Source organism: Zalophus californianus, chromosome 13, assembly GCF_009762305.2.
Source record: "Zalophus californianus isolate mZalCal1 chromosome 13, mZalCal1.pri.v2, whole genome shotgun sequence".
NCBI lineage: Eukaryota > Metazoa > Chordata > Mammalia > Carnivora > Otariidae > Zalophus > Zalophus californianus.
Genome location: NC_045607.1, coordinates 87,190,098 through 87,214,909, shown reverse-complemented (window position 1 = coordinate 87,214,909; position 24,812 = coordinate 87,190,098). Strand labels below are relative to the sequence as shown.

At 43.2% G+C, this 24,812-nt stretch overlaps 1 protein-coding gene across 1 annotated transcript in view; it reads left to right on the top strand.

The window, feature by feature from the left end:
• LOC113934838 (histone-arginine methyltransferase CARM1-like) overlaps positions 1-24,812 on the top strand; it is a 183,107-nt gene that overhangs the window by 66,563 nt on the left and 91,732 nt on the right. The window contains exon 4 of the mRNA XM_027616399.1: positions 19-123. Coding sequence (XP_027472200.1) covers positions 19-123 — 105 coding nt within the window. The remainder of the gene's footprint in view (positions 1-18; positions 124-24,812) is intronic.

The following is a 24,812-nucleotide window of genomic DNA, read 5'->3' as shown; positions in this document are numbered from 1 at the left end:
CTTCTCTTTTCCTTACAGTTTTATGGCTGCATTTCCCAGCAGCAGAACATGATGCAGGATTTTGTGAGGACAGCCACTTACCACAGAGCCATCCTCCAGAACCACATTGACTTTAGAGACAAGGTAATGCTGGCAGCATGTTATTGATCTCAAACCATTTTAAGAAGCCTTGTCAAACACTAGAATCCAGATTAAGCTTTGATAGAATTACGATATGACCCAGCAATGCCACTCGTGATTATATACACCAAAGAATTGAAAGGAGGTATTCAAACCACTATTCGTACGCAAATGTTTATAGCAGCACTATTCATGATAGCCAGAAAGTGGAAAGAACCCCAAATGCCCATCAACTGATGAATGGATAAACAAAATGTCGTCTATCCATACAATGGAATATTGTGGGTGTCATTCATATTTATCTGATCCATAAAAATAATGCAGTGCTGGTACATGCTTCAACATGGATGAACTTCAAAAATGTGCCAAGTAAAAGAAGTTACAAAAGCTCATGCATATGATTCCACTTACCTGAAACATCCAGAATAGGCAAATCCGTAGAAAGGAAGCAGACCAGTGGTGGCCAGCGGCAGCGGGAGGGAGAAATGGGGAGTGGTGCTTCATGAGTGCAGGGTTTCCTTTTGGGGTGATAGAAAGGTCTTGAAACGTGATACAGATAACAGTTACATAACCTAGTGAACGTGCCAAATGACACTGAATTTTATAATGTAAAATGAGTAATGGTTAATTTTATGTTATGTGAATTTTGCCTCAATGGAGAAATTAAACTTTGAGCGCCAGGAACGCAAGAGACTGAATGCACTAGGTCTTGGAGCACTGAATGGGTTAGGACCTCTATTGCTACATAATGAATAGCTCTTATTGAGTCTCTTCGCTTCAGTTTTTTTCATAGACTCCACAAGTGCCTGCACTGATTTCCTTCACAAATGGATCTGAATGATAAATGACTGCTGGCACATCATACAAGTGTTGCCCATTATTCTCCCACCTGTTAAATAGCCAGTGTTCAAAATACCGTGTGGCCCCTCTCAGAGACGTGAGGACTGGTCAGTGGAATCGGCAGTCCTGGGATTTGGTTTTTATGTTTTCTCCCAAACGAGCTGTGTGATCTTAGGCAAAGCACTAAACCTCTCTGAATCTCACAGTCTCTTCTACTGTCATAGCAATTGTAGACCATGGCCTTTGATACTTGTAGCACTAACTCTCTTGGAAGGGTATGGTGTAACATTGAAATAATGATGCTAAAGAGTCATGGCTCCCTGTGTCCACACCCATTTGCAAAGTCTTAATAGCTTCTCTTTCATCAAGAGATAGTCTAATTTTTTTACCTTTATCTCTGTGCTGTTCTTCTGATATGCTTTCACCAAAACACTATGACAGAGATTAACATTGTATGGATTTCAGAGCCGAGGGCTTAAGGGGCCTTGTGGCTCCAGACCTCACCCTCTTGGAACCCTGAGATTACCATACCATGAAGAAGCCCAGTCTAGCCTATTAGAGGTTGAAAGTTCGCTTAAAGAGAACTAGTTGAGACACGCCAGTCAAAGGCTAGCACCACCTGCCACTCCTATGCATGGGGCCATCTTGGACCGCCAGTCCAGCCACCCCTCCAGCTGAATGCAGAAACATGAATGTATGTAGGCAAGACCAGCAAAGAAGCTGCCCAGCCTTCCTGTGGAAGTGAGAGAAATTATAAATTGTTTCTAGGTTATAAATTGTTTCCACTAAATTTTGATGTGGCTTGTTATGCCTCAGTAGTTAATTAAAACAGAGAAAAATGCATGAAAAAGTAGTGATAAATGGTCACCCAGCTAGAAGATGATTTGCTGCTGGCTTGCTTTCCTCTGTCATCTCCATCCTGCTCTTGAGCCCATCAGAGGTGGTGTGGTTTGTTTTGTTTGTTTGCTTTTTGGGTTTTTTTGGTTATTGTATTGTTCAGTTCCAGAATTTCGACCTGACTCTTGTTGATGTCGTCTGTTTCTTGCCTGAGACTTTCTTTTGTACCCATTGGTTTGTGCAGTGTTCATGATTGCTGGTTGGAGCTTTTTGTCATAGTTTTTGTCACATAATTCTAACGTCTGTGGTATTGCTGTGTTAGTTTTAGTTGATTGTCTTTTCCAAGAGAATTGAAATTTTCCTCATTCTTCATATGGCAAGGAATTTTGGATTGTATTCTGTACATTTTGAATATTATGTTCTGAGATTCTAGGGCTTTTTTAAAGTCTAGGGAGAATGTTGCTATTTTTGTTGTAGTTTTCATTCAACTTGGTTAGGTTCCGGCTGCATGTTCCATGCCCCTGGGTGGGCTTCCAAGAGCTCTGGTTCTTATGTCAGCTCAGTTTTTCAAAGCCTTTGGCAGCGCTATTTGGATCTGCATGTGTGTGTCACCCAGTGCTCAGTCTGGAACCTGGGCAGAGTTCTCAAAGGACTGATAGGCAAATTAAGATCAAATTCATGCATGTACAGAAACACAGTGAGCCCAGGAATTTATTTTTTAAAAAAAGAAAACTTTATGGAGTTGCTTTGCCAAGCTCATTCCTCTACATGATTTCCCTGGTACCTTCTAATTCCCTGGGACCACTTGTTAGTCTCTGGCCACAAAGTTCACGCTGTCATGCACTTCTGTGATTTGGCCTACATTGGCCAACCAGAGAGAGGACAAAGAAAGAAAAAAGGCAGCGGGGGATGGTCTCAGCCTTTGGAAATGACAGCGCCACTGAATGGAGAGGTGGGTTCCCCTCCCTTGTAATTTTGGCTCCTGTAGATGGATGCTGTCACTGTCATTAGATAACTGGGGGCTGGAGCACAGAAGAGAAGAAAGGGGACACCCAGTGCTCCATTCAATACGTGCCCTCTTTAATACCCATCACCAGGCTAACCCATCCCCCCACCCCCCTCCCCTCTAGAACCCTCAGTTTGTTTCTCAGAGTCCATCGTCTCTCATGGTTCGTCTCCTCCTCCGATTCCCCCCCCCTTCATTTTTCCCTTCCTGCTATCTTCTTTTTTTTTTTTTTTAACATATAATGTATTATTTGTTTCAGAGGTATAGGTCTGTGATTCAACAGTCTTACACAATTCACAGCACTCACCATAGCACATACCCTCCCCAGTGTCTATGACCCAGGCAGGCACCCAGTGCCTCCCACCCCCACCACCCCAGCAACCCTCAGTTTGTTTCCTGAGATTAAGAATTCCTCATATCAGTGAGATCATATGATATATGTCTTTCTCAGATGGACTTATTTCACTCAGCGTAACACCCTCCAGTTCCATCCATGTCGTTGCAAATGGCAAGATTTCATTCCTTTTGATGGTTGCATAATATTCCATTGTATATATATACCACTTCTTCTTTATCCATTCATCTGTCGATGGACATCTTGGCTCTTTCCACAGTTTGGCTATTGTGAACATTGCTGCTATAAACACTGGGGAGCACATATCCCTTGGGATCACTACATTTGTATCTTTGGGGTAAATACCCAGTAGTGCAATTGCTGGGTCGTAGGGTAGCTCTATTTTCAACTGTTTGAGGAACCTCCATACTGTTTTCCAGAGGGGTTGCGCCAGCTTGCATTCCCACCAACAGCGTAGGAGGGTTCCCCTTTCTCCACATCCCCGCCAACATCTGTCGTTTCCTGACTTGTTAATTTTAGCCATTCTGACTGGTGTGAGGTGGTATCTCATGGAGGTTTTGATTTGGATTTCCCTGATGCCGAGCGATGTTGAGCACTTTTCATGTGTCTGTTGGCCCTTTGGATGTCTTCTTTGGAAAAATGTCTGTTCATGTCTTCTGCCCATTTCTTGATTGGATGATTTGTTCTTTGGGTGTTGAGTTTAAGAAGTTCTTTATAGATTTTGGATACTAGCCGTTTATCTGATATGTCATTTGCAAATACCTTCTCCCATTCTGTCGGTTGTCTTTTGGTTTTGTGGACTGTTTCTTTTGCTGTACAGAAGCTTTTTATCTTGATGACGTCCCAATAGTTCATTTTTGCCCTGGCTTCCCTTGCCTTTGGCGATGTTTCTAGGAAGAAGTTGCTGCGGCTGAGGTCGAAGAGGTTGGTGCCTGTGTTCTCCTTTAGGATTTTGATGGACTCCTGTCTCACGTTTAGGTCTTTCAACCACTTGGAGTCTATTTTTGTGTGTGGTCTAAGGAAATGGTCCAGTTTCATTCTTCTGCATGTGGCTGTGCAATTTTCCCAACACCATTTGTTGAAGAGACTGTCTTTTTTCCACTGGACATTCTTTCCAGCTTTGTCGAAGATGAGTTGACCGTAGAGTTGAGGGTCCATTTCTGGGCTCTCTGTTCTGTTCCATAGATCTATCTGTCTGTTTTTGTGCCAGTACCATACTGTCTTGATGATGACAGCTTTGTAATAGAGCCAGAAGTCCGGAATTGTGATGCCGCCAGCTTTGCTTTTCTTTTTCAACATCCCTCTGGCTATTCGGGGTCTCTTCTGGTTCCATACAAATTTTAGGATTATTTGTTCCATTTCTTTGAAAAAGGTTGATGGTAGTTTGATAGGGATTGCATTGAATGTGTAGATTGCTCTAGGTAGCATTGACATCTTCACAATATTTGTTCTTCCAATCCATGAGCATGGAACGTTTTTCCATTTCTTTGTGTCTTCCTCAATTTCTTTCATGAGTATTTTATAGTTTTCTGAGTACAGATTCTTTGCCTCTTTGGTTAGATTTATTCCTAGGTATCTTATGGTTTTGGGTGCAATTGTAAATGGGATCGACTCCTTAATTTCTCTTTCTTCTGTCTTGTTGTTCGTGTATAGGAATGCCACTGATTTCTGTGCATTGATTTTCTATCCTGCCACTTTACTGAATTCCTGAGTGAGTTCTAGCAGTTTTGGGGTGGAGTCTTTTGGGTTTTCCACATAAAGTATCATATCATCTGCAAAACGTGAGAGTTTGACTTCCTCTTTGCCGATTCAGATGCCTTTGATTTCTTTTTGTTGTCTGATTGCTGAGGCTAGGACTTCTAATACTATGTTGAATAGCAGTGGTGATAGTGGACATCCCTGCATCCCTACCGTGTTCCTGACCTTAGGGGGAAAGCTCTCAGTTTTTCCCCATTGGGAATGATATTCCCTGTGGGTTTTTCATAGATGGCTTTTATGATTTTGAGGTATGTACCCTCTATCCCTACACTCTGAAGAGTTCTGATCAAGAAAGGATGCTGTACTTTGTCAAATGCTTTTTCTGCATCTATAGAGAGGATCATATGGTTCTTGTTCTTTCTTTGATTAATGTATTGTATCACATTGATTGATTTGTGGTTGTTGAACCAGCCTTGCAGCCCAGGGATAAATCTCACTTGGTCGTGGTGAATAATCCTCTTAATGTACTGTTGGATCCTATTGACTAGTATTTTGGTGAGAATTTTTGCATCCATGTTCATCAGGGATATTGGTCTGTAATTCTCCTTTTTGATGGGGTCTCTGTCTGGTTTTGGGATCAAGGTAATGGTGGCCTCATAAAATGAGTTTGGAAGTTTTCCTTCCATTTCTATTTTTTGGAAGTTTCAGAAGAATGGGTATTAATTCTTCTTTAAATGTTTGGTAGAATTCCCCTGGGAAAGCATCTGGCCCTGGGCTCTTGTTTGTTGGGAGATTTTTGATGACTGCTTCAATTTCCTCAGTGGTTATAGGTCTGTTCAATTTTTCTGTTTCTTCTTGGTTCAGTTTTGGGAGTTTATGCATCTCTAGGAACGCACCCATGTCTTCCAGATTATCTAATTTGCTGGCATAGAGTTGCTCATAATATGTTCTTATAGTTGTTTGTATTTCTTTGGTGTTGGTTGTGATCTCTCCTCTTTCAATCATGATTTTATTTATTTGGGTTATTTCTCTTTTCTTTTTGATTAAGTCTGGCCAGAGGTTTATCAATCTTGTTAATTCTTTCAAAGAACCAGCTCCTCGTTTTGTTGATCTGTTCCACCGTTCTTTTGGTTTCTATTTCATTGATTTCTGCTCTGATCTTTATTATTTCTCTTCTCCTGTTGGATTTAGGCTTTATTTGCTGTTCTTTCTCCAGCTCCTTTAGGTGTAGGGTTAGGTTGTATATTTGAGATCTTTCTTGTTTCTTGAGAAAGGCTTGTGATGCTATATACTTTCCTCTTAGGACAGCCTTTGCTGCATCCGAAAGATTTTGAACAACTGTGTTTTCATTTTCATCTGTGTCCATGAATTCTTAATATTTTTCTTTAATTTCCTGGTTGACCCATTCATTCTTTAGTAGGGTGCTCTTTAGCCTCCATGTATTTGAGTTCTTTCTGGTTTTCATCTTGTGATTGAGTTCTAGTTTCAAAGCACTGTGGTCCAAAAATATGCAGGGAGTGATCCCAGTCTTTTGGTACCAGTTGAGACCTGATTCGTGACCCAGGATGTGATCTGTTCCGGAGAATGTTCCATGTGCACTAGAAAAGAATGTGTATTCTGTCGCTTTGGGATGGAATGTTCTGAATATATCTGTGAAGTCCATTTGGTCCAGTGTGTCGTGTAAAGTCTTTATTTCCTTGTTGATCTTTTGCTTAGATGATCTGTCCATTTCATTGAGGGGGTTGTTAAAGTCCCCCACTATTATTGTATTGTTGTCGATGTGTTTCTTTGCTTTTGTTATTAATTGCCTCATATAATTGGCTGCTCCCACGTTCGGGGCATAGATATTTACAATTGTTAGATCTTCTTGTTGGATAGACCCTTTAAGTAGGATATAGTGTCCTTCCTCATCTCTTATTATAGTCTTTGGTTTAAAATCTAATTTGTCTATTATAAGGATTGCCACCCCAGCTTTCTTTTGGTGTCCGTTAGCATGGTAAATGGTTTTCCTCCTATGTCTTGTCTTATGTCTTGAGGTGCCCAGGACCTTGCCTTGCCAGTGGGGCCTGCCTGGTTAACAGATAGGAGGAAACATTGCTAATGAGGAGAACCTGATTATGGCAGGTGGGCAGGATTAGGATAGAGGAGAAATGCTTGTTTCTTCTGACACTTTAGCTGGTATTCAAGATTGTGGGTGAGTACTCTTATTGACCAAAGGTAGGCATTTTTTGCTAATTAAAAAAAAAAAAAAAAACCTCCAAAATATTGATCCATTCTTCATGGTTTGAATGTGTTTCCTGGAGGTAATACTTTTGTTAAGGGAAACCTATCTCTCTCTAAATTGCTTAGTTTTAATCTATAATCTATTTTCTATTATTTATAATCTCATTTCTGTATTTCTATAATCTGTTTTTAATTCTGGGGCTATAGCTTCTAAAGACTGCTTCCCAAACTACCAATCATATGAATAATTTGCATTATAAGCTTTCACAGAATTTCACATGGATTATGTCACTTGACCATTTCATTTGTGATCTTTTCATCTATAAAAATGAAGATATTGGACTGGATCATCTTTAAGGTCACTCATAGCTGTAACCTCATTTGATTTTGCAAAATATCCTTTTCCTGACAGCCTGAAAGGGGTTTGTCTGCCAATGAAATAAAATAGACTTCTATCTGTTGGGGTTTATGAAGGTGATAATTAATCACATGGTTGATAATTAATTATATCTCTCTCCCCCTCTGAGTTCTGAACCAATTTAGAAATAGACACAGATGTCAGGTAGAAATAATAGCAGCTTTATGGTTGTTAGTGCTGATTGAAGAACAGGGCTTGGACCTGTGGCCAAATAAGGCTTCCTATTTCTTTCTCCCACAGACTGAATTTTTCCACCCATTTGTATGCTGAACAACTAGTCTCCCTGGATAAGCTTAGAGCCTGCTCAGCAAGCTCCTGTGTAGAGCACTGAAGAGCACGTGCTTGAGCAGGGTGTGAGCAGGCTGGCCCCTTCCAAGCTCCAGGCTGTGCATGCTCAGTACTGTTTCCCAGTGTCACCAGGCATATGGGTCACTCTTACTATGAAGGAAAAAGAGAAGGTCAGTATACTTTTTCCAGTACTGAACTCTCCTGGTAGTAAATATCCCCTCCCCTCTGAAAACTGAAATAGCTAACTATCGCCGTTTTAATGTCTCAAGAATCCCCTCATTCCTAGACGGTCTAGAATGGTTGCTCACCACAACTCTGAACCTACCAAATCCACCACAAAACCGAAATTTTTTTTAGTCCTTTTTTGTTTGCTTTATCATTCTGAAGACCAGTCTGGAATAATCCCTGTGAGTCCATGGAGGATGCTACCTTTTTTGTTTTTTTTTAATTTTATTATGTTAACCACCATACAATACATCATTAGTTTTTGATGTGGTGATCCATGATTCATTGTTTCCGTATAACACCCAGGGCTCCATGCAGTACGTGCCCTCCTTAATACCCATCACCGGGCTAACCCATCCCCCCTCCCCCTTCCCCTCTAAAACCCTGTTTGTTTCTCAGAGTCCGTAGTCTCTCGTGGTTCATCTCTCCCTCCAATTCCCCGCCCCTTCATTTTTCCCTTCCTTCTCCTAGTGTCCTCCATACTATTCCTTATGTTCCACAAATAAGTGAAACCATATGATAATTGACTTTCTCTGCTTGACTTATTTCACTTAGCATCATCTCCTCCAGTCCCATCCATGTGGATGTAAAAGTTGGGTATTCATCCTTTCTGATGGCTGAGTACTATTCCATTGTATGTATGGACCACATCTTCTTCATCCATTCATCTGTTGAAGGGCATCTCGGCTCTTTCCACAGTTTGGCTATTGCAGACATTGCTGCTATGAACATTGGGGTGCATATGGCCCTTCTTTTCAGTACATCTGTGTCTCTGGGGTTAATACCCAGTAGTACAATTGCTGGGTCATAGGGTAGTTCTATTTTTAAATTTTTGAGGAACGTCCACACTGTTTTCCAAAGTGGCTGTACCAACTTGCATTCCCACTAACAGTGTAAGAGGGTTCCCCTTTCTCCACAACCTCTGCAACATTTGTTGTTTCTTTCCCTGTTCATTTTTGCCATTTTAACTCGTGTAAGGTGGTATCTCAATGTGGTTTTGATTTGAATTTCCCTGATGGCTAATGATGATGGATGCTACCTTTTCATTAAACCCTTGTATTCTTTCTTCGTGAAATTAATTACCTAAGAAGCGCATGGGTTTAGGATGATCAATCCAATGGCTATTATTTATTGAGAAACATAGTATATGCAAGCACCATGCCAAGAGCTTTCCATATACTGTTTCTGTCTTGGTTCAGGCTGCTATAGCAAACTATGATAGACTGGTGGTTTAAACAACACGCATTTATTTCTTATAGTTCTGGAGGCTAGGAAGTCCAAGACCAGTGTGTCAGCAGAGCTGGTGTCTGATGAGGACTCATCTCCTGGCTTATAGATAGTGGCTTTCCTGTTATATTCTCACACGGCCCAGAAGGAGAGGAAGCAAGTTCTTTCATGTCTCTTCTTACAAGGGCACTAATCCCCATCATGAGGGCTCTGCACCTGTGACCTCATTATTTCCCAAAGGCCCATCTTCAAATACCATCACATTGAACTTTACAAAATGGCAGAGGAGTAGGAGACCTTAGTTTTGTCTGGTCCCAGAAATTCGGCTAGATAGCTATCAAATCATTCTGAACACCTGTGAACTCAACCAGAGATCTGAGAGAAGAATTGCTACAATTCTACAAAATAGAAAATTGACCAACTTCTGCAAGATAGGAGGTATGGAGAAGTGAAAACAAGGTGATATATCAGGAAGATAAACTGTGGGGGAGAGAGCCTCCATAAACCGGGTACTGGAAAGTGTTATAGCAGCAGAGTGCAGAATCGGAACTTTTAGTAGTCTCCTCCAGTGAGAGACATCCCTGCCTGAAAGGCACTCAGGTGGTGAAGTGGGGCAGAATCCTAGACGGGACAGTGTGGCCTCAGGATCCCTGGAGTCACAGGAAGACAGGGGTGCCTGAGTTGGACACAGTTCTCAGGCATCAGAGCAGGGAAGCTGGCTGCAATCAGTGAGCCCAGTCAGCTCCAGGTTGCCATAAACCCAGAACCCTGGAGTGGTTGGGCGACCACTCTCAATCAGGGGCCCAACAAGCGGCAGAACTGGCCAGAACCCCCTTCCTCCCGCCGGGTGGAGCGGTGCGGCTACATGCTGCAGGAGTGTATAGCGTCTGGGGACTCGAAGTGGGGTCATGTGCCCAAGATGGAAATGCTAGGTCACAGGCCAGGTGAACACAAGGTGTGGAGGGAGACTGGGGGGGACAGGGCTGGTGACTACTGCGCCCCGAGGGCACACTGAGGAGTGCGGCCCTGAGCTTCAGGCTCTGGCGCTGGAGATCAGGGCACTGCCATTTTACCTCCATTCTCCAAAGTGGCTCGGAAGGACTTCAGGAAATGAAAGCCACATAGAGCAATCCGGAGCTGCTTATTCAGCCTGGCCCCCTGGCAAGGGCTGTGCAATTCTGCCTGGGGCAATGACGCCTGAGACTCAGCGCAGCAGGCCCCTCCCCCAGGATATCAGCAAGAACATTGGCTAAGACCAAGTTTACCAGTCACACAGAACTGCTAAACTCCAGCACTAGGGGAAAATAGTATATAGATTTCATGGTTTTTTTCCTCATGATTCTTTACTCTTTCAATTTTTTTCTCTTTCCTTTTCAACCAATTTCTTATTTTATCAACTCTTTTTTTAAGACTTTTTTAATTTTTATTTTTACAGTTACAGCCTATCCTTCCACTGTATTTAATTTTATTTTTGTGTATATATATGTGTGTGTGTGTGTGTGTGTGTGTGTGTCTATATATATATATATATCTCCCCTCCCCTCTGAGGGGAGTGCTGTGCTTCCTGAGAGGTCACAGTTCCCAGGCATCAGAGCAGGGAAGCTAGCTGCAATCAGTGAAGTTGAAGCAGTAATCATAAATCTCCCAACAAATAAGAGTCCAAGGCCGAATGGCTACCCAGGGGAATTCTACCAAACATTTAAAGAAGAATTAATACCTATTCTTCTGAAGCTGTTTCAAAAGAGAGAAATGGAAGGAAATCTTCCAAACTCGTTCTATGAGGCCAGCATTACCTTGATCCTAAAACCAAAGACCCCACCAAAAAGGAGAATTACAGACCAATATCCCTGATGAACATGGATGCAAAAATTCTCACCAAGATACTAGCCAACAGGATCCAACAGTACATTAAAAGGATTATTCACCATGACCAAGTGGGATTCATTCCTGGGCTGCAAGGTTGGTCCAACAACTACAAATCAATCAATGTGATACAATACATTAACAAAAGAAAGGACAGGAACCATATGATCCTCTCACTAAATGCAGAAAAAGCATTTGACAAAGCACAGCATCCTTTCTTGATTAAAACTCTTAATAGTGTAGAGATAGAGGGAATATACCTCAATATCATAAAAGGCATATACAAAAAGCCCACAGTGAATATCATTCTTAATGGGGAAAAACTGAGAGCTTTTCACCTAACTAAGGTCAGGAACACGACAGGGATGTCCACTATCACCACTGTTCTTCAACGTAGTATTAGAAGTACTAGCCACAGCAATCAGACAACAACAACAACAAATAAAAGGCATCCGAATCAGCAAAGAAGTAAAACTGTCACTCTTTGCAGGTGACATGATACTCTACATGGAAAACCGAAAAGACACCACCCCAAAATTGCTAGAACTCATACAGGAATTCAGCAAAATGGCAGGTATAATTCAATGCACAGAAATCAGTTGCATTTCTATACACTAACAATGAGACAGAAAAAAGAGAAATTAAGGAGTCAATCCCATTTACAATTATACCCCAAACCATAAGATACTTAGTAATAAACCAAAGAGGTAAAGGATCTGTACTCAGAAAATTATAGAACTCATGAAGAAACTGAGGAAGACACAAAGAAATGGAAAAATGTTCCCCGCTCATGGATTGGAAAAACAAGTATTGTTAAAATGTCTGTGCTACCTAGACCAATCTATACATTCAATGCAATCCCTATCAAACTACCATCAACTTTTTTCACAGAGCTGGAACAAATAATCCTAAAATTTATATGGAACCAGAAAGACCCTGAATAGCCAAAGGAATGTTGGAAAAGAAAACCAAAGCTAGTGGCATCACAATTCCGGACTTCCAGCTCTATTACAAAGCTGTAATTATCAAGACAGCATGGTACTGGTACAAAAACAGACACATCGATCAATGGAACACAATAGAGAGCCCAGAAGTGGACCTTCAACTCTATGGTCAACTAATCTTCGACAAAGCAAGAAAGAAGATCCAATGGAAAAAAGACAACAAATGGTGTTGGGAAAATTGGACAGCCACATGCAGAAGAATGAAACTGGACCATTTCCTTACACCACACACAAAAATAGACTCAAAATGGATGAAAGACATAAATGTGAGATAGGAATCCATCAAAATCCTAAAGGAGAACACAGGCACCAACCTCTTCGACCTCAGCCGCAGCAACTTCTTCCTAGACACATCGCCAAAGGCAAGGGAAGCCAGGGCAAAAATGAACTGTTGGGACTTCATCAAGATAAAAGCTTTTGCACAGCAAAGGAAACAGTCGCCAAAACCAAAAGACAACCGACAGAATGGGGAAGATATTTGCAAATGCCTTATCAGATAAAGGGCTAGTATCCAAAATCTATAAAGAACTTATCAAAGTCAACACCCAAAGAACAAATCATCCAATCAAGAAATGGGCGGAAGACATGAACAGATATTTCTGCAAAGAAGACATACAAATGGCCAATGGACACATGAAAACATATTCCATATCATTTGGCATCAGGAAAATACAAATCAAAACCACAATGAGAAACCACCTCGCACCAGTCAGAATGGCTAAAATTATCAAGGCAGGAAACCACAGATGTTCACAAGGATGCAGGAAAAGGGGAATTCTCCTACACTGTTGGTGGGAATGCAAGCTGGTGCAGCCACTCTGGAAAACAGTATGGAGGTTCCTCCAAAATTTGAAAATAGAGCTACCTAGTAATTGCACTATGAGGTATTTACCCCAAAGATACAAATGTAGTGATCTGAAGGGGCACCTGCACCCCAATCTTTATAGTAGCAATGTCCACAATAGTCAAACTATGGAAAGAGCCCATATGTCCATCGACAGATGAATGGATAAAGAAGAAGTGGTATCTATATATACAATGGAATATTACTCAGACATCAAAAAATGAAATCTTGCCATTTGCAATGACATGGATGGAGTAGAGGGTGTTATGCTAAGCAAAATAAGTCAATCTGAGAAAGATATTTATGATTTCACTTATACGTGGAATTTAAGAAACAAAACAGAGGATCATAGATGAAGGGAAGGAAAAATAAAGTAAGATCAAAACAGAGAGGGAGACAAACCATAAGAGACTCTTAACTTTAGGAAACAAACTGAGGGTTGCTGGACGGAAGGTGGGTGGGGGATGGGGTAACTGGGTGATAGACATTAAGGAGGGCACGTGATGTAATGAGCACTGGGTGTTATGTAAGACTGATGAATCACTAAACTCTACCTCTGAAACTAATAATACACTATATGTTTATTAATTGAACTAAAAAAATACCATCACATTGGGGGTTGGAGTTTCAACATTTGAATTTTAGGGGTATAGAGATACTCAGTCTATAGCAGTTTCCTTTGATCTTCATTATAATTTTGTGAGATTAAATGCTAACATCATTGCCATTTTATTTTATTTTTTAAAGATTTTATTTTTTTATGTGAGAGAGAGAGCATGAGCAGGGAGAGGGGCCGAGGGAGAGGGAGAAGCAGGCTCCCCACCGAGCAGGGAGCCTGACGTCAGGCAGGGTTGGATCCCAGCACCTTATGACCTGAGCCGAAGGCAGATGCTTAACTGACTGAGCCACCCCGGCGCCCCTCATTGCCATTTTAGAGCTAAAAGAACTGAGGCCTAAGGATGCTGGTAATTTCCCTTCTTTTATACAAATAGTAAATGAAAAGGCCAGCATTGGAACCCAGTTAATCTTACTTTACCCCGCCCCCTCCACAACCCCTGAGAGGTACTACTGAAATTGCCAAGGGAGAAGTTTGTTTCTCTGGGCTTAAGGGTGGTGTGGAAACACTTGGTCACTTAGATTCCCCATTCCCCGTGCATGAATGAGGCAGCCCGGCACATGGGTTACAGTCGAGCTCCAGAGCCGGAAAACCTCGTTTGAACTGAAGCCGGGCCATTCAGCATGCACCAGCCATAGACCTTTATCCTGTTGGTCTTGAGCTCTTGGGCGAGTTGTCTACCAGCTCTGGGCTTTAATGTCCTCATCTGTTAAAGTAGTGACTAATTTTTGGAGTCCTTACAAGGTCAAGATGACACATTGCATAAGGAGTGCTCAGTGACCCATGATAGGAACTCAGTACCTAGTAGCAAGTACGATGGTCGTCACTTATGGTGTTGGGGATGGTGCTGTAGCATCTACCTCTGCTATAATTTTCAGTCTTTCAAATCTTGATTTTTTTTTTTTTTCATTCTGCCTCCTCCATGCAGTTTTAATGAAAATCCTTTCTTGGCCAGAGCACTGCTGGCTGAGAACTCCATTTGGAATCCATCCAGAAAACTGACCCTGCTGGAACCCACCCCATTCCCCTCCTCAGAGTTTCTGTTAATTGCCATCTGGCTATTTTTAGTTTCTTCAAGTGTGTGCTGGGTCCAAGCAGGGGAAGTCCATCCTGCTGAGGGTGTGGGGCTGTGTGAACTGTAGGGTTTTAATTTGGAAATGTTTTGACACTTCATTTGTCAGGGCACAAGTTGCTGGAAACAGGAGAGTAAGCAGGAGCCGGGAGCTTATTACTTTTTTTTTTTTAAATCAGCGTTTTCACAGAGGAGAGAATCCCCCATCGCAACAGCTGCTTCATGCCTTCAAATATGCAGTTGGCTTAGGCAGAAGGGATTCGGGGATTTGAAGACTTAAAAAAAAACCCATAAATAACAACAACAAACATGCAAAGCAGCCTGCCCAGATTGTCAGCTGCTATTCAGATTTGCAGAGCCTGAGCTCCAGGCCCTTCCAGTGTGAGTTTTCTTCGCTGTGAGCTTGTCGTCAGCTTGGTCAAAAGTCCTTGAGTCTGTCTCTCATCCTCTGAAATTTTCCTCCCGCCTTGAAATGCTGCACACCCTTGGTTAACCTGGTGCACTAATGAGGCCTGACCTTCATCATCAGTGGGAATAAAGGATCCAGCACAGGCCCGCTCAGTAGTCCTGTCTGCGTGTGATGAGACAGCTCTTGCCTCCTTACTTTTTTTCCAAAAACCTCTTTAATGAGGTATGAGTCACATCAAAAAATTATGCATATTTAACATGTACAACTGGATGACTTTGGTGGTGTTGGTATACACCACAGTCTATGCCATAAACAAATCCAGAAGTTTCCTCCTACCATCTTTACTTACTATTATTATTTTGTGATAAGAACACTTGAAAGTAAGATCTGTCCTCTTAGCAAATTCTTTTAAGTATGCGATACAGTACTGTTAGCTGCAGACATCAGGCTGTGCAGTAGATATCTAGTAATAAGAATTGAATTATTCATCTTGCATAACTGAAACTTCATACCCTTTGACTAATACTTTGCTGTTTCTCCTTCACCCCGGCCCCTGGCCACCAGCATTTACTCTCTGCTTCGATGCATTGGACTATTTTTGATATTTGACATAAGTGAAATCATGTAGTATTGGTCCTTCCATGTCTGGCTTATTTCATTTAGTGAATGCTCTCCAAATGTATCTATGGTGTTGCATATGGCAGGGTCTCCTTTTTAAGGAAGAATAATACTCATTGTGTGTATATGCCACATTTAAAGAAATCCATTCTTTTAACCCTCCACTTCCTGCCCCTGAGCATAGTCTTTGACCTGTTGACAGCAAAATCCTTGCTCATTACTGCGTGGGGAGGTGGGAAGAAAGGAACTAACACCGGATTCCTGCTAGATGTTTTGCACGTCTCATCTCACTTAGTACTTGTGTGTTAGGGTTGTTAGCTGCCAACATCAGAAACCAGCTCTGCTGACTTAAGGAGAAAAAGAGAGAAAAGAATTGCCTTAAAAGGTACAGGATCCAGGGGCGCAGGCTTCCCCCGGGGCTGCCCTTGGGTGCTATCCTTTGAACGTCCCTCTGACATACTGGAATCTGGAGGCATCTGTGACCACATCTGAACGGATTCTGTGGCATCCCCAAATCTTCACGTTCTGAGCTTCGTGTGCAAAGCACATCATCTTGGCCGAACATCAGTCATGCCTGTGATTTAGCTTCAAGGGTGCTGGAAAAGAGCATTGGACACCTTCCGCTTCCCTACTGGGAAGTTGGTGCTGTCTCAGAAGTGGGGCGCTGTCCAAACCCAGGAAGGGGTTCAGATGCCGAGAGGCACAAAAGAATGGCAAGTACCCCTGTACCACAGAGCAAACAAATACGATACAGCTTGTTAGTCTAATAGTATGGATGAAGGGACCGGAGATACATACATTTGAGTAACTGGCTTTAGGGTACACAGCTACTAAGTGGTAGTTATCTGCAAACTCAGGTGTGTGTATCTCTATCTCTACATCCATGGAGAGACCTGAGTAAGGCATTTTTTTTTTTTCCCTATGGCTTGGACTTTGGAGGCTGTTTTAGTTTCCTAGGGCTGCCATGGCAAATTATCATAAACTAGGTAGCTTAGAACAAGAGAAGTTTATTCTCTCACTGTCCTGGAGGCCAGAAGTTCAAAATTAAGGTGTTGGCAGGGCCATGCTCCTTCTGAAGGCTCTGGGGGAGGATCCTTCCTTGCCTCTTCTTAGCTTCTTGTGGTTGCTGGCAATCCTTGGTGCTCCTTGACGTGCAGATGCATCATTCCAATCTCTTTTGTCATGTGGCATTTCTCCCCAGGCATCTATGTCTCTTTGTGTAGGTTTCTCTCTTCCTGTAATGACATCTATCATATTGGATTTAGGGCCCTCCATAATCCAATATGTTGTTATCTTAATATATCTATAAAAACCTATTTCCAAACAAGGTCACATTCGCAGGTTCTAGGTGGACATGAATTCTGGGAGACACTTTTCAACCCAGTATAAAGGCCAAGGTTCATGTTGGGTCATATATCATAAGAACTTCTCCCAGGGATTAATTTTGTGAGGTAGAGGTGAACAGAAAGACATAGAAATGGGCTTCAGTCTTAACTGATTTCCTTGACCCCGGACGCCTTAAGGGAGCCTCCGTGTAGATTTCCCGAATGTGAGCATGAAGGCAGATGGTGTGTCTGTGCCAGGATTCTCCTGAGCTTCAATAGAGTCTGCTCCTGAAGGAATACGGGAGAAAGATACCAGAGTCAGCAGAGGAAAATGCTTTCATTTGGTATGAAAGCAAAGTGCAGCTTTCAGGGAGAGCCAAAAAGACTGAATAAATAATGGTCTCAGACCGTTTGACTGTTTTTTAGGGCATTTGGGAACGAGAGAGCTGGGGGCTTTAATGCAAGAGACAGACTTCTGGCCAAGGTATGTGTGCTTAAAGCCCATCTCTGCATCTTTCAAGATGGTGACATGTGCCCTTAATTTTTTTTTAGTTTAATTTTAAATTGGGGTAAGAACACTTATATAGTGGCTGTAAGAATTTAGCGAGCTACATAGGCAGCTACATAGTCTCAGTACAGCATCAGAATGCCGAGGACGGGCCTCACTGGGGTATCTGAATCCGAGATCATCGATCAAGGGTATGACTTACTCAGACTTGTTAGGGTGACTGGGTTCTGTTACTGTTAACAGTCAACCCCGAAACGTAGGTGGCGTAAACGGCCAGAGCTTTATGTCTCATTTAATCCATTAGGGGTCAGCTGAGGGCTGCGCTTTGTCTCATTCTCACCCTGGGACCCAGACTGAAGGAGTAATGTCCGCATGCAACATGCAGAGAAGAGAGAGTGGCAGACCACACCCCTGGTTCTTAAACCTTCTGCCTGAAAGTGACCCGTGGTATTTCTGACCACATTACATGGGCCAAAGCAAGTCATGTGGTCACTCCTAATTTTAAAGAACAAGGGAGCGAGATTCTACCATGTGCACATAAGGAGAACCAGAAATAGTTGGTAAATGGTACTAATGACCATCATACCAGATGCCACTTTTGCAAAATCATTAAAGAAGGGACAGATTGCTAAGGTGATATTGTCAGTGTATCAGCTGTGCATGTGAGGGAACTAGGGAAGAAAAAGAGGGGTTTGAAGGATTAATATTTCACTACTATGGTTTTATTGGTTATCTTACTATTAATTTTGGCCTGATGGACTGCCTGCTCACTGGATGCAAGCCAGTTTAGAAAATTCCTAGGGTTGAATTTCTAAGCCTTCAAGTTCCCTCCAGGGCAGTGCCATGAAGGACCAATCTGGAGCAGCTACTGACTTTGCTAAAGAATTAGATAGAACACTCTATGCAACAACAATTTCTAAAGTAGGTGACTTGGTTTTAATATCTGCTTTCCAGGATAAGAATGTAAGTAGACAAGATAAAAATCGCTGGGTGCCTGGGTGGCTCAGTTGGTTAAGCGACTGCCTTCGGCTCAGGTCATGATCCTGGGGTCCTGGGATCGAGTCCCGCATCAGGCTCCCTGCTCAGCGGGGAGTCTGCTTCTCCCTCTGACCTTCCTCCATCTCATGCTCTCTCTCTACCATTCTCTCTCTCTCTCAATAAATAAATAAAAATCTTTAAAAAAATGAAAAATAAAAAAAGATAAAAATCACTAAGAAGCAGTTACAAAGGACCCAACAATCAATTAATAAGCAGGTGTAAGTACTATACTAGAATCTGATCTTTTCTAGCACTAGACCAGGAATTGGGCTCCGATGAACTTAGAACTTGGGCTCTGCTTTTCACTTAATTTCCTAAATTTGAGCTATTGACAGCCACTCAGATTCAGTGGTGGTTTGGGTTTAGAATTTAGAAAGACAAAATAACAGAAAAAAAGTGGCAGTAAACATGTTGAATTTCATATAACTTCCATAATTTTCTTAGCCTCAGTTCCCTGAATCATGGGACAGAGGTTTAGGCGCTAGTACTTTGTTAGGGAGGGCAATCTCAGGAGAGCACGAGTCACGGGGGGTGAGGCCAGGAAGGAAGGACAGAGAGAGAAAGAGAGAATAAGAGAGCATATTACTGCGCTCGCCACAGCTCTATGAAAAACTGATTGCTTGTTGTCTTTCAAAGGGGCCATGTGAAGCCACTCTATCTCCAAGTAGTTCATCTAAGGCGAGGAGAGGAGAATGATTTGTCTGCTGGCCGCCATCTTGCATTGGTCAAAGCTCGCCTCCAGGGGGTGTCAGCTCCCTTGTACTTCAAGGGCACACATGCATGAGGGCTGAGCAGGTGCTGTAGTGCTTGCCTCGCGCCTCACAAGCAACAGGGGAACTAGGCAGGAGGCAAGGAACAGAATGCATGGGGCATGAGTGGGGAGAGCGGTTTTGTGCTGCCCTTGACCAGTCTCAGGAACGGAAGGAGCCCCCGCAGCAGACTCCTTAGGCAGCAGGGGCTGCGGCTGCAGCAGCAGGAGCAATGAAACTCAGGTCCCAGTTTTGAAGATCAGCACACCTGCTTTCTAGGGACACTCCAGCCAAACAGCGAGGCAAATGTTCCGTTTTGGAATGACGCAAAACCCGAATGGATTATAAACGCCACCCCAGCCAGGGACCTGGGAGTCAATCTAGACCTTTTCTTTTCCTTTCCAGTCTCCAAATCCTTTAGCTTCTATTAACTTAGCATTTTTGCAACTCTTCCGTTCCCCTCTGTCCCCCAGCTCATTCTCAGTTTTCCTTCTTAGTGTACCTTTCCTGGAAAGTTGCCAGTCTTCCAGTTAGTTTTCCTACTTGGACCAGAGTAAAAATATCTTTGGCTTTACACAGGAGAAGTACCTCACTCAAGTCGGCTAGAACAGTTGAAGGTGGTATGGCTCCAAGGTGTTTTAACCCAGTTACTCTGAACATCACACCCTAGTTTAACCATGTCCAAAAAGGAAGAGGCATCTTTTCTGTGTGTCTGTCTTAGGGGGGAGAAACTATTTCCCAAAAGCCCCCAGAAGACGTCCCCTCAGGTCTCATTAATAACATTATATCACACACCCAAGCCTCAAGCCATCGTTGGCAAGAGGAAGGGAACTAGCTAGAATTGTGCTAGATGGTTCAGCATCCCTCCCTCAGACTGGGGGATGGTAAACCACACGCAGGGGAATAAATACTCACTAATACTGAGGTCCTAAGAAGAAGGGACTGATATTGGTTAGGAACCACCTGGATTTGCTCTGCTTCCTCTGAGCTCTGCTTACTCCGAGTTTGTGCCCTCCAACCCATGCCACCAGTGTGATGCTATTAAAATGCAACAGTGACCTGAAACTAATATAACATTGTGTGTCAGCTATATGTAAATTAAAAATTTTTAAGTAAAAAATAAAATACTTTAAAAAATGCAACAGTGAAAGAATTCTCCTGTTGAAACATTTTATGATCCTTCTTTGCTTAAGAATCCAGTCCAAGCTCTTGGTCTTGTATGTAAGACTGTCTATGATCAAGTATCTACCAGTTTCTCCAGCTTCTGGTCGTGCCATGTTCATGTTTCATGTGTCAGCCTACTTCTACCTCTAGCGTACAGATCGTGCTCCTGAGGAAATTTACCGTCTCCTAAATGTGACTGGCTCTGTCATTCACAGGTGCTTCAGCCATTCCCTCAATGCCAAGAGCATAACACTGACTCAACTTTCAATTTTCATTGCTCTGTTTACCTCACTGAAGTCTTTCCAGACTCCTTGATGGTATATTCTTCCTTCATATTCTTGCTGTGCCCTTTATGTCCTTCGATCATTGCCACCATAACATATTGTCATGCTTCTTTCTTACACATCTCTCTCTGTATTCATCTCTGCATTCCCAGCCCCTAGCAGTGCTTGGCACGGTGGGTAACATGAGGCATTTAATAGATGTCCGATGGAGTGTCTAAAGCTTTAGGGCTAGGTGCACTCATCTAAGACCATTGGCAGCATATGAAGGGGGTTAATCATCAGAAGATAAACTAAGAGTGATCAACATACTCTGTGTTTTCCATAATCATGGGAGAACTGGGGAAAAGGTGGTAAAAGATTGGTGATGGGTTTATCTCTCCTCTTCCAGAAGACCAGGCAGGATGAAGCAAGGTTTCCTAAGCACTAATTATGCATTATTTAAATACAGACAGCTCTTTGGTTGAATCCAAGTTTCACTGCACAGCAGACGTAGTAGAATCCTGTCTTCTGAGGAGCTATCACAGCAGGATTCTTATGCCGTAATGAAAGCGCTAATTATCTGTACAAGATTTAAGTCGTCTTAAGGGATGTCTTCTGCAGGCCTTGAGATTATTTGGAATTTTTCTTCTCTGACCACAAAAGGCCGTGCAGTTTCCTTCATTCTGTTACCACCTAGAAGCTTTTTAGTCCATCTGTCAGTCAAGAGAGATAGTGGCAAAGTTAGGTGCAGTCTATGGAGGAAGGCAGTCCATAGCACGTAATGGTGGTAGTGTGCACAGTGCTGCAAGAGCATGGGTTGTGTATCACTGTGGGTGGTTTGGTGGGGGTGTCTGCAGTTTTAATAAGAGGATGGCCGGAAGAAGCACTGCTGGCCATGGAAGTGGACAGGTGGGTTGGGCACAGAATTTAGGCATACAGGGCAAAGAAAAATTGCAGTTGGGGAATTGCAATTCAGATAAGCAATTGATATGCTCAAGCAAAGAAAGAAAATGCACAAATAATAAATAATAACTGGCATAACACAAGGAATGGATTGTGGGATGATCAGGACCTCACTCTTGGAAGGCAATTGTAAAAATCCAGGGGCAAAAAGAAGGCTACATGTGGACAATATTACTGTAGCCTGAATAGTACAAGGAATAACATAGCTGGAAGATGAAGGGAATGGTTAAGAGAGCAGGGTTTGAATTAGGTATGTTGTTGTTTTTTTTTTAATTTCATCTCTGCCATTTATTAAGTACACAGCTTGAACTTCATCAGATTCTCAGCCTCTTTACAACATGGAGAAACTAATAGTGCTCTGATTACAGAGTTGTCATCACAAGTAAATAAGGTGATGCCTACACAGGCATAACAACACAATAAGTATAAAACAAATGGTACATATTTACTTTATTTTTACTCCATTATTCAAGAATAATTTTATTTCACACTTCCATAAAGACCCAGATATTCCTCATTAGTTTTAATCTAGTAAATCCAAATAAAAAGCTTTGAACCCACTTGGAGCTTTTTTAGCTCTGTCCAAACATTTTGCAGGATTTCTTTGCCCAGGAAAACCACTAAAGCATGTAATTAAAATCATCTATATAAGCAAAAGGATGACCCTATCTTTTTAATATTTTTTAAACTTACTTTATTTACAAATAAAGTCTCAGAATTTTTGGCCACTATTACATGGACCAATTGTTGACTTTTCCCTATTCGTTCTGGCAGGATTTCATACCATTTTCTTATGCTCCCCCATGTAAGCCCCAAATTAGCCATGTCTTCAGTTACTGCCTGTGTATCAGGGGCAGCTGAGGATGTATTCTCTCTCCAGAGGAGCACTTGTATACAAGAGCCAACTGGATCATAGTGTAATGATAATATGACAATATAAAAAAAAATCATCCTTTGAAGGATGCTTAGGATCACTAGATTGGAGAGGATGTGTTATGCTGGTAGAAGGTGCTTTTTCAGGAGGTAGTATTTTCTGGGTAATGGATTGGTTCCCAATCTGTGGTAGTGAGACACATTTTTATGTATTCAGTTTGTTCAACAGAGATTTAGTGAGTGTCTCTACTATGTGCCAGACCCTGTGCTATTATCAGGGATTCAGTGGTGGGTGAGAAGCAGATGGAAGCCTCTCCCTTAATCAACCTTACAGTCCAGGGGAGCAGACATTAATCAAATAACCACTCATTGGATAGAAAACTATAACTGTGATGAGTGTTATAAAGGAAGGGCATGAGGAGGTGATGATAAGAGAGCATACAAGAGGAGGACTTTACTTCGCTTGGGAGGGGAGCAAAGAGTAGGGATGTCTTCTCTCATGGAGAGCTATTTGGAATCTGAAGGATGAGTTGGTATATCAGCCAAGGACTCTGCCGGAGAGAGATGGTACACCTGACACAATGCTTTAGGAGAGTTAAATAACGGGACTGTATACCAAGATATGGGCACAGTTAAGGGAACCAGCATAGGGAAGTAAAGCAGCCTGGCACTAGCAAGAGTGGAGACTGGACAGGATGGTCATAGCTGTAAAGATGGAAGCCCAGTAGAAACTGCGGCTTTGGGTAGCGGGGACATCTGATCCATGGAGACCGAGGAAGGAGGACCAGGAGAATAAGTCACCTGACCTCACTGTCCTCACTTTGACTTCCTGTTGTCCTTTCTCTTGACTGCTTCCACCTGGAGTCCAATGGCAAGGAAGCCATTGGTGCAGTCCACATAGGTTAGCCTCCTGACAAAGAGCAGGTGGAGGAGAGTGGAGCACAGATCTAGAGAAGCAAATAGAAAAGAGCCAGCACAATTAGCACTGAGTAGGTAAAAAAAAATTTGCCATAAACTGATATGATAGAGTGTGCAGGGGGGAGCACCCCCACACAACGGGAGCAGCATGTACTAAGGTCCTGGGGCAGAAAGGAACATGGAACCTTCCATGAAGTCTGCCACAGATGGTCACAAGAGTGACCCAAGGGACATGTTGGGATCAAAGTCAAGGAGGAAGGACAGAGATCATGACGAGAAACCGTATAAACGTCAAGTCTGTGAGGTGGCTTGGAGGCCAAGAAATAAGAAATAGGCCAGGAGGAGGAGGAGGAGACCTGGATTTCGTCTGGTCTCAGGAATTCAGCTGAACAGGGATCAGACCATTCTGAACACCTACGAACTCAACAGGAGATCGAAGAGAAGAATAGAAACAACTCTCTGAACAGAAAAGCGACCACTTACTGGAAGGTGGGACGTGCGGAGAAGTGAATCCGAGGCGATATTCGGGAGGATAGACGGCGGGGGAGGGGGCCTCCGTCGGCCGCTTCTGGCAAGTGCTAGAGCCCCGGAGCACAAAATCGGAAATTTTAGAAGCCGGATTCGCTGAGGGACGTCGCTGCAGTGGCTAAGCGGGGGGTGGAACCCTCACGGGACAGTGTGGTCTCAGGACCCTCGGGGTCACAGAAAGACTGGGGGTGCCTGAGTGCGGCAGAGCTCCCAGGGATCGGAGCGGGGAAGCCGGCTGCAGAGACGGAGCCGAGGCGCGGGCTCTCAGCTCGGGGTGGCCATAAACTGTGATCCGCGGCCCAGTCGGGCCACTGCTCCTCCAGCAGGGACCCAACAAGCAGCAGAGCCGGGGAGACTCCCCTTCCTCCCCCGGGGGGAGCGGCGCGGGAGCGCACCGCAGGGATCTGCTGGGTTTGGAGACTCCACACGGGGTCGGGTGCCAGAGATAGAAACGCTCGGTCACAGGCCGGGTGAGCGCGGAGTGCGGCCGGAGACCGGGGACACGGGAGTGACTGCTTTTCTCTGGGGGCGCACTGAGGAGCGGGGCCCCGAGTTCTCAGCTCCTCTGGGTGGAGATTGGGAGGCCACCATTTTCACCCTGGTCCTCCAAAGCTGTACCGAGAGCTTGCAGGGAACAAAAGCTCCCGAGAGCAAACCCGAGCAGCTTGCTTAGCCCGGACCGACAAGGGCGGGGCAATTCCGCCTCCGGCAAAGACATTTGGAAACCAGAGCAACAGGCCCCTCCCCCAGAAGATCAGCACGAACAGCCAGCAAGCCAAGACCAAGTTTACCGATCAAGGAGAACGGGAGAACTCCAGCG